Source organism: Mastomys coucha, unplaced genomic scaffold (genome assembly GCF_008632895.1).
Source record: "Mastomys coucha isolate ucsf_1 unplaced genomic scaffold, UCSF_Mcou_1 pScaffold5, whole genome shotgun sequence".
Classification (NCBI taxonomy): Eukaryota; Metazoa; Chordata; class Mammalia; order Rodentia; family Muridae; genus Mastomys; species Mastomys coucha.
Window position 1 is genome coordinate 8,583,484 of NW_022196911.1, and position 10,180 is coordinate 8,593,663.

A 10,180-nucleotide genomic window follows, 5' to 3' on the forward strand; every position below is an offset into this window, starting at 1 on the left:
GTGAGAAGTCTGGTGTAATTCTGATAGGCCTGCCTTTATATGTTACTTGATTTTTTTTCCCTTACTGCTTTTAAAATTCTTCCTTTGTTTTGTGCATTTGGTGTTTTGACTATTATGTGGCAGGAGGAATTTCTTTTCTGGTCCAGTCTATTTGGGTTTCTATAGGCTTCTTGTATTTTCATGGGCATCTCTTTCTTTTGGTTAGGGAAGTTTTCTTCTATAATTTTGTTGAAGATATTTACTGGCCCTTTAAGTTGGAGGTCTTCACTCTCTTCTATACCTATTATTCTCAGGTTTGGTCTTCTCATTGTGTCCTGGATTTCCTGTATGTTTTGGGTTAGGGTCTTTTTGCTCTTTGCATTTTCTTTGACTGTTCTGTCAATGTTGTCTATGTTATCTTCTGCCCCTGAGATTCTCTCTTCTATCTCTTGTATTCTGTTGGTGATGCTTGCATCTCTGTTTCCTGACTTCTTTCCTAAGATTTCTAACTCCAGAGTTGTCTCTTTTTGTGATTTCTTTATTGTTTCTACTTCCATTTTTAGGTCCTGAATGGTTTTACTCAATTCCTTCACCTGTTTGTTTGTGTTTTCCTGCAATTCCTTAAGGGATTTTTGAGTTTGCTCTTTAAGTGCTTCTACTTGTTCACTTGTGATCTCCTGTAATTCTTTATGGGATTTTTTTGTTTCCTCTTTAAGGGATTGTACCTCTTTACCTGTGTTCTCCTGTATTTCTTTAAGGGAGTTATTCATGTCCTTCTTAAGTTCCTCTATCAGCATTGTGAGATATGATTTTAGATCCAATTCTTGCTTTTCCGGTGTTTTGGGATATCCAGGACTTGATGAAGCCAAGTAGTCTTGGTTTCTGTTGGTAGGATTCTTGCGTTTGCCTTTCGCCATCTCTTGATTTTTGGTGTTAGATATTCTTAGTGTCTCTGACTAGAGCTTGTCCTGTCCCTGCCACCCTTCAGCTCCTCTGCAACTCATGGGGCCTGTGCCTCCTGGCTGGCTGCTCCAGTCTTAGAAACTCACTGGAGAGAAAATGGAGGATCTCACCCGAGTCTCTGGATTAAAGCGCTCCCTGGAGGCAGGCCCTCCACTTGCAGGGAAGGGGCAGAGAAGGTCGCTGATCCACCTCTGTCCCTCAGAAGCTGAGAGGATCCTGTCCCTGCTGCCCTGCGACTCCCCTGCGACTCGTGGGGCCAGGGAGTATTCTTGCTCCAACTATCTTCTTGTTTCTTCCTAGAGCTGCATTGGTTGAATGTGACCCTCGCTTGTCTTGGCCGTATGGGAGCCACCATTGTGTTGCAGATGGTCTGTCTAGTGAACGCTGAGCTGTACCCTACATTCATCAGGTGAGGCCACTCGTGGGGTTGGACACTGAAATAGCCACCAGGATAGCCAGACAGAGAGCAACATTTCTTTTTCTTTTCCTTTTCCTTGGACCAAATGCTATCCCCTTTCCCAGTCCCCTCCCTCCTGGAAACCCCCTATCCCATCATCCCTCCCCCTGCTTCTATGAGGGTGTCCTTCTTCTCACTCACCCACTCCTACCTCCCCACCCTTGATTCCCCTTCACTGGGCCATCTCTCGAGTCTTCATAGAACCAAGGACCTCTCTTCCCATTGATGCATGACAAGGCCATCCTCTGCTACATAGACAACTGGAGCCATGTGTACTCTTTGGTTGATAGCTTAGTCCCTGGGAGGTCTGGGGGTCTGGTTGGTTGATATTGTTGTTCTTCCTATGGGGTTGAAAACCCCTTCAGCTCCTTCAGTCCTTTCTCTAACTCCTCTATCGGGGATCCTGTGCTCAGTCCAATGGTTGGCTGCGAGCATCCTCCTGTGTATTTGTAAGGCTCTGGCAGGGCCTCTCAGGGCTCCTGTCAGCATGCACTTCCCGGCATCCACAATAGTGTCTGGGTTTGGTAACTGTATATGGGATGAATCCCCAGGTAGGACAGTCTCTGGATGGCCTTTCCTTCAGTCTCTGCTCTATATTTTATCTCCATATTTGGAGATAAAAGAAAGTAACCTTTCTTTCTTTCTTTCTTTCTTTCTTTCTTTCTTTCTTTCTTTCTCTCTTTCTTTCTTTCATTCTTTCTTCCTTCCCTTCTCTCTCTCTCTCTCTCTCTCTCTCTCTCTCTCTCTCTCTCTCCCTCCCTCTCTTTCTTTTTTTTTCCTGTCTTTTGAGACAGGGTTTCTCTGTGTAGCCCTGGCTGTCCTGGAACTTACTCGGTAGACCAGGCTGGCCTTGAACTCAGAAATGCACCTGCCTCTGCCTCCCAAGTGCTGGGATTAAAGGCGTGTACCACCACTGCCCAGAGGAGAGCAACATTTCTAAGGTGCCTCTGTAAGAAGCCTGCAAGCGTGGGGCACTATATTAATTCCGTTCTGTTCTGTGACAGAATTCTCGACCAAAGCAACTGAAGAAAGGAAACGTTTATTCTGGCTCACAGTTCAAGGAAGTACAGTCTATCATGGTTGGGAAAGCATGGTTTGTCAGCATGGGAGACTAGCTGGTCACTCTGCCTTGGCAGCCAGAAAGTAGAGAGTAAACAGGAAGTGAGGTCAGACTGTAAAACCAAGGCCCACTCCTAGATACTCGGTTCCTTGTTTGTAGAGAAATGACAAGGGAGGTGATTTCCCTGTTACTGGGCCATCTTTACTGTTGTTGGGTTGTGGTTCTTTATATATTCTGCGTATCAGGCCCTCCTCAGTTGTTGGACTTGGATGTAATCACCTTCTACTCAGAAGCGTGCCACTCTGTGGCCTGTAGCCCCAGTGAACATAAGTTTTACATTTTCACATAGTTCAACATCTTTTTTACTCTTGCTGTCCTGCTTTGGAATTGAAGAACTCTCTTTTCCCTTAAAGTCTCAGATTCATAGAGTGAAAATGGCTTTTTCTAAAATACGGTTTGATGAGTTTGGGTGACAGATGGATCACACACACACACACACACACACACACACACACACACACATTTAACTGTACTACTCTCCAACTTTTGGCTCTGTTTGCATAGTTTTGCATTCTCCAAACCTTCAGCAGATGAAAGGCCATGACATGTAGACCTTTGTTTGCCTTCTGCCACTGATTGTGATGGGCTATATTCACTTCACTGCATTTGTCAATGCCTTGTTCTTCCCTGAAAAGTATTCTAGAATGTGAGTGTTCTAGTACCTGCTTCTCCACCCTGGGTGAACCTAGCTGCCAGCATAGGACGGTAACGAGTCAGCTACTATCAACATCCTGAAGCCTTTGAATGAACACGTGTTTGAATCGGGTGAACACAGGAATGGGATTGGAGGATCAGAGTTAGATGAGCATATGTTTGTTTTATTTTATTTTCAAGACAGGGTTTCTCTGTGAACTTTCTCTGAAGATCAGACTGGCCTTGAACTCAGAGATCCACTCGGCTCTGCCTCCTAAGTGTTGGGATTAAAGGAGTGCACCACCAGCAGTGGGCTGTGTTTAATTTTATATTTATAAAAACTATTTTTACAAAAATGCAGTACTTCTTTGTACCCTCCAGGTGTATGTAGAGGATGGAGGTCAGTGTTTAGTGTGGCCACTTTGAGGTCCTCCTGGGAGGCAAAGGCATCATGGTATCTCTGCCTTTTCTAGCCCCAGATGGTGTTCAGTGTTTTTGCATGAGCTCATTGCCCCGAGTATTTTAGGAACGTAGTTTTAGAGTTATTTAAAACATTTTTATCGTTGAATGTGTGTGTGTGTATGTGTGTGTTTGTGTGTGTGTGTGTGAGTGCCTACATGTGTGGTTTGAGTGAGTATATGTGTCTCTGTGTTTGTGAGTATGTATGTGTATGTGTGTGTGTGTGTGCCTACATGTGTGGTTTGTGTGAGTATATGTGTCTCTGTGTTTGTGAGTATGTATGTGTATGTGTGTGTGTGTGTGTGTGTGTGGTATACGCGAGTGCCTACATGTGTGGTTTCTGTGAGAGTGTGAGGATGTATGTGTGTCTGTGTGTATGTGTGTTTGTGTGCATGTGTTTACGTGTGTCTGTGTGTATGTGTATATGTGTATGTGTGTTTGTGTGCATGTGTTTACGTGTGTCTGTGTGTATGTGTATATGTGTATGTGTGTTTGTGTGCATGTGTTTACGTGTGTATGTGTGTATGTGTATATGTGTATGTGTGTTTGTGTGTATGTGTTTACGTGTGTATGTGTGTGGATGTTTGATCTCAGCTTGCAGAAGGCTGCCCTCTCCTTCACCTTCTCCTTCCTCAGTTCTTGAGGTTTGAACTGAAGTCTTAGGCTTGGCAGCAAGTTGCCGTGACCTGCTGATCCTTGTCTCCAGCCCTAAGCTCCTAACATGAAGTGAAGATTATTTTAATTGTGAAAGCAACTACTTTATTTGAGATTTACAAAAGTGGTCATTATCATAACCTGCCCTTGGTTAGAATTTGGCTTAAAATTTCTTCCCCATGAGTAAACTATTTCTTCTTCATTTGTTCTTGTGAAAATGTCTAAGAAACGCTCCTGCTCCCTAGTTTTGTCTAACGCCTGCAGCTCAGTGAGCCAGAAGACGCAGATGACGGCAGCCTACTCTTTGCTTTCTTCTGCCAATTCCTTTATTAGAAGAACACAGCATAGAGTCTTGCTTGTAAAGAAGTTGCTTGGTCTGAGCATAAGGAGATGAAGGAAAGTTAAGGAGAAGACATTTTCCCAGGCCTTCCAGGGTTACATAGTGAGACCCTGTCTCAAAAATCAAAACAAAACACTATACCAAGCAAACGACAAAAAACAGATAGATAGATAGATAGATAGATAGATAGATAGATAGATAGATAGATGTTGTACCAAAGGCAGGGCCTGGTGCTGGGGCCTGGGTCTCTCTCCCTGGTGCTGACCTGCAGGTGGGGAGTGCATTAGTTAAAAAGGAGGCGGTGTATAAATGAGATATTTTATTGTAGGAAGGAGAAAATAGGCCAGTCAAGTAGAGAGAAGGAGAGGAAGGAGAGGAGGAAAGAAGAAGAGAGAGAGAGAAAGAGAGAGAGAGAGAGAGAGAGAGAGAGAGAGAGAGAGAGAGAGAGAAAGAAAAAAAGAGAAATAAGGCAAGAGAAGAGAACAAAGAGCAGGAAAGAGAGGAGAGAGAGAGCAAGAGGAGAGAGCAGAGACAAAGGGCAAGAGGAGGGGGCAAACTGCCCTTTTTATTGTATGGGGTGTGGCATGTCTGGCTTGTGGTCAGATGACTGGGGATAAGGTCCAGCTAGAATGCTGGGAGCTTGGGACATTGTCTACCTGCTAGAGCACACATCTCCTGCAGGGGCAGCTGTGAGGGGTTGTAACTGAAACAGGAACTGAAGACTCAGGAGTTATGGCCAAGCTCCTTCCACCCCCCTGCAAGCAGAAATTGCCCACAGGGGCTCCAGGGCTCAAAGCCAAATATTCTACTGGGCCTAAGTTACCTGAGCAGACCACTGCCCCACACTGCCCCCCAGATAGAATCTTTTATGTTAGTATTTTTGAGCCCAGAATCTAAAAATGAAATAACCAAGGCAAACAACTCAACTGTCACAGCTACCAGGTTCAAAGAAATGATCAAATGTGCTGTGTGTCACTGTGACAAAATACTGGAAATGATCAACTTTTAAGAAGGAAAGGTCTGTCTTAATCTCTTTCAGAGGTTTCAGTCTGTGCTCGCTTGACCCTGTTGCTATGGGCTTGGGTCTTGAGGCTTGAGATCTTGAGCTAGCACAAAGCATTATGACCAGAATGTGTGGCTAGAAAGAAAAACAGAGAGCAAGGACCAGAAAGGACTGGGGTCCTCATCTCCCACTTCAAGGCATTCTCTTAATAACCAATCTTCTTGCAATTAGACCCAACCTCCTAAAGCAGTGGTTCTTAACCTTTCTAGTGCTGCGACCATTTAATACAGTCCTCATGTTGGTCACGGTTGGTGACCTCCAACCATAAAATTATTTCATTACTAATTTATAAATATAATTTTGCTAATGTCATGAATTGTGGTGTAAATATCCGATAGGCAAAGTATTTGATATACGACTCACAAAGGAGTCATGGCCCACAGGTTGAGAACCACTGTCCTAATGGCTCCATCAGGCAGTGACCAACTGTTGGAACACACAGGCTTACGCAAACACTTCCCTAAAAAATAGCAGTTACCAAGCCTGGTCCTCTATGGAGGTGGCCAATTGCTACCTTCCTGAATGACCCTTTCTACTGTGCCTAGGATGATGAGCAGTCACAGAAAGTAAGAGAGGAAGCTGGATGGCTCAAACCCAGTGCCTATGCATGCACACACAGCTATTGCGAGTTCCAGTATTCATAGTCAATTGAATCAAATGTATATAGCAAAAGACAGTCATTTTGACTGCCCATTATTCTGTAAGCACTCTTGATTCAAAGGAAGACTATTTGAATACATGACCCCATCTTATTCACAGGGATGTCTGTGCTGAGTAGCTCTCATCTTCACACTCTGGGCACCAGACTCATTTGGTGTTGATAGCAGGCATTGGTATTTGGTATGAATCTGGGTCTTACTGAACTTAGCCACAGACAGGTATTATGTTCTCTTCCCAACTAATAACATATCGCAGCCCTGGGACAGGAGTGGAGTACAGCCCCAGTTTAAGCCAGAGAGCACGTGTGCTTGCTCATCTCCATCGGCCCGTAGCTGGCCTTTGCTCATCTCCATCGGCCCGTAGCTGGCCTTTGCTCATCTCCATCGGCCCGTAGCTGGCCTCTAGGAGTATGAGGGCTAAGAGCCTGAGAGCACAATAGCAGAGGCAGGCTGTCTTTTTCCACCATCTGAGCAGTGATCAGTCTGTACCCACCTCCACCCTAGCCTGCCGCCTTCTCTCCACACAGCTCTTCCCACTCCTACAGTTTTGGGGGTGCTGGGCACTCACCCCTGGCTGATCTCGTGCCTGCTCTAGGATGCCATCCACACCTTGAAGGTGAAGCATGTATGTGACCTGTCTGGTCTCTGTCCTCCCAGGAATCTCGGGATGATGGTGTGCTCTGCCCTGTGCGACCTAGGTGGGATCTTCACCCCCTTCATGGTGTTCAGGCTGATGGAAGTTTGGCAAGCCCTGCCCCTCATTTTGTTTGGTAAGACTTCATGGGCTATTCCTTCTTTTCATCTGGTGGAGGGCAATTGTGTGAGCACTCGGTAGTTGCTTATAGATTGAGTATCAAGGAGGGAGCATGGGCTTCGGCTGTCTCTTGGCTCATTCTACCTCGCATTTCAGGAACCAGTGAGATGCAATTCCCATGTAGTGGCCAGAGAGTTTCATCCTGTGGCTCCAGAATCAATCCATCATGCACTCCATGAGCTGATGATCTTTTGACATAATCTTCTTTCTAATGCACTCAGTGTCTAATTTGTATGTCCTGAGTATGTCATTACTAAGGGTGTGATTGTGTGGAATGATTATCCCTTTCCGAGTGTGGGGACATTCATCCATCATCCCAGCACACTGGAGGCTAAGAAAGGACAACCCCAGGATCAAGAGCTTACAAGGGCTGTGCGTGAGACACTGTCTCAGAGAGTCCAGTGGAGAAGAGCACAAAGAGACACACGGGAATCAACAGTGTTCTGTGTCCTCTTTGCTAGTAAAGCTGGACTGGTGAAAGAAGATGGAAATACTGTTTCTGTCCCCAAACCTAGAGCAGGAGGCCTCCAAGATCTGCTTATCCACCAGCAGAAGGATAAATGTCTGGCTGTGGGAAGAGAAATGCCAGGCATGGCACTGGCCAATGCATGGGAAAGGCAAAGGAGGGGGGGAGTTAGAGAGTGGATGGAAGAGAGAGAGGAAAGGGAAGAAAATAAGGAAGAGACAGAGAAGCAATGAAGGAAGGGCAGAGGGAAGAAAGAGAGAAAGAGAGAGTACTAAGAAGGCTTTATCCATGCACAGGTTGGTCTTATTCTCTAGCCCTGCCTGCATCCCTATCTCTATAAGTATGCACCTATGTATTTGTCACCTCTATATCTATGCATGCATGTGCCTATCATCTATGTAGGTTTCTATTATCTATCTTTCTTTCTCTTTTAGATATGTATTTACCATCTGTTTGCATATCTATCTCATTATCTATTATCTACCACTTGACTTTGTATATCTATCTATCTATCTATCTATCTATCTATCTATCTATCCATCCATCTATCCATGTATGTGGGTGTATGTATATATCTATCCTATCTATCATCTCTCTCTGTCTGCTATGTATGTATGTATGTATGTACCTATGTATCTAGCTATGTATTTATCTATCATCTATCTATGTATCTACTTATCTATGTATCTATGTATATATCTACCTGTCTGTCTGTCCATCCATCTATCCATCCATCTATCTATGTATCTATATATCTATGTATCTATCTATGTATCTATTTATGTATCTATATATCTATGTATCTGTCTATGTATCTATCTATGTATGTATGTATGTATGTATGTATGTATCTATCTATCTATCTATCTATCTATGTATCTATCTAATCATCTATCACCTACTTATCTACCAATGCATACATCTTTCTATTTATCTACCATCTATTTCTATGTCATCTATCACCATCTGTCTATCTATAATCGCTACTTAAAACTGATGTTTACATTTTCATGAGACACCCAACTTCAAATATCCTCTAATACTCAAATACCAGCTACTTTGGAATCCTGTGCTTCCATAATGGCGATATGAAGGTGAATACTGCCTTGTCTTACTCTTGCATTTTTCTAATTATTGGTTTGCCTTCAGATCTTTCCTAAATGTTCCTGATAACTTTTAAAGATAAGCAGCATCTTCTCCCTGCTCTCTGGCTCACTGCACTCATTTCTGTAAGGGGCATGAGCCTGTTCTAATACACTTCCTTGGACTTTGTTTCATTTGTAGGAGTTTTGGGCCTGACTGCTGGGGCCATGACTCTTCTTCTTCCAGAGACCAAGGGCATGGCTTTGCCTGAGACTATTGAAGAAGCAGAGAACCTGGGGAGGAGGTGAGAGCTGTGCTGCTGAGAAGGGAGGGTGTGGCTGTATGCTCTGTAAAGAGCCATAGTATTGGAGCACATTCTCATTTATTCCAGTTTAATGGTTGTTGAGAGCCTTTCAGATGCCCATGAGCTTAGAATGACTTTCAGAGATGCTGAGGATGGGATTAGAGCTCAGCCACTGAACGCAAGGAAAGCAGAGAACCAGAACCCATTTCTTAGCATACAGTTATCCCACACTGCCTCAGGGACACTGTATCAGGGGCAGTGGACAGTTGTCCCATGCTGCATCAGGGACAGTGGATAGTTGTCTCATGTTACATCAGGGACAGTGGACAGTTGTCCCATGTTACATCAGGAACAGTGGACAGTTATCCCATGTTGTATCAGGGACAGTGAACAGCTAGAGACTTATAACACAGAGGAATAACAAAGGAATCTTGGGAAATGGAAGATTCTTTTTATTGTTGCTATTATTTTTGAGATAGTCTCTCTCTGTCACCCTGGCTGGCCTCAAACTCACAGAGTCCCATCTGCCGCTGTCTCTCAAGTGCTGGAATTAAAGGTGTGCAGCCATGCCCAGTAACTCCTTTGACTTAGAAAGTGAGGAATTAGTCTAAGTTCTGTCAGTGATGTCCCCAGTTAGCAGGTGCCCTCTGAACCTCTGAGACATTCTGGGGCTCTGAGCACCAGTTTAATCATGTGCATGGTTCTGTTTGGTGATGACCTCATTCTTTTGGTTGCAAGTGACAGGAATGTGTAGTTAATGTTCTGTCATCTGACTCCAGTCCATTTCTTCATGATTTATTAGTAGCACATGCTCATCCTTTAAAACCTTTATGGAACACTTCAGTCCATCCACTCCTGCCTGTAGGGGTTGGGCAGGGGGAGGCTGAGCCCTAATGTAGGCAGCCTTTGTTCTATCAACTGTCCACTTTGTTAACTTAAAGGCCACACCAAAAGCATGGTGAGGGTTGTCTGCTGTCTCCATTTTAAGACACTCCTGCAGTTTTTTCTTTTTTCAAACAAAACATCTCTCTCTTTTTAAATTTGTTGACAGCTTCATATATGTAAATAACACATCTTGATCCTACATACTCACAACTGTTCCCCCAACACTTCTCCCAGGTACTCTGTCCCCCCAACACTTCCCCCAGGTACTCTGTCCCCCCAACACTTCCCCAGGTACTCTGCC

General features: G+C 44.3%; 1 protein-coding gene across 1 annotated transcript in view; it reads left to right on the forward strand.

Annotated features, from left to right (window-relative positions):
* Slc22a1 (solute carrier family 22 member 1) overlaps positions 1-10,180 on the forward strand; it is a 36,136-nt gene that overhangs the window by 23,528 nt on the left and 2,428 nt on the right. The window contains exons 8-10 of the mRNA XM_031352070.1: positions 1,243-1,351; positions 6,985-7,097; positions 8,892-8,994. Of these exons, the coding sequence (XP_031207930.1) occupies positions 1,243-1,351; positions 6,985-7,097; positions 8,892-8,994 (325 nt within the window). The remainder of the gene's footprint in view (positions 1-1,242; positions 1,352-6,984; positions 7,098-8,891; positions 8,995-10,180) is intronic.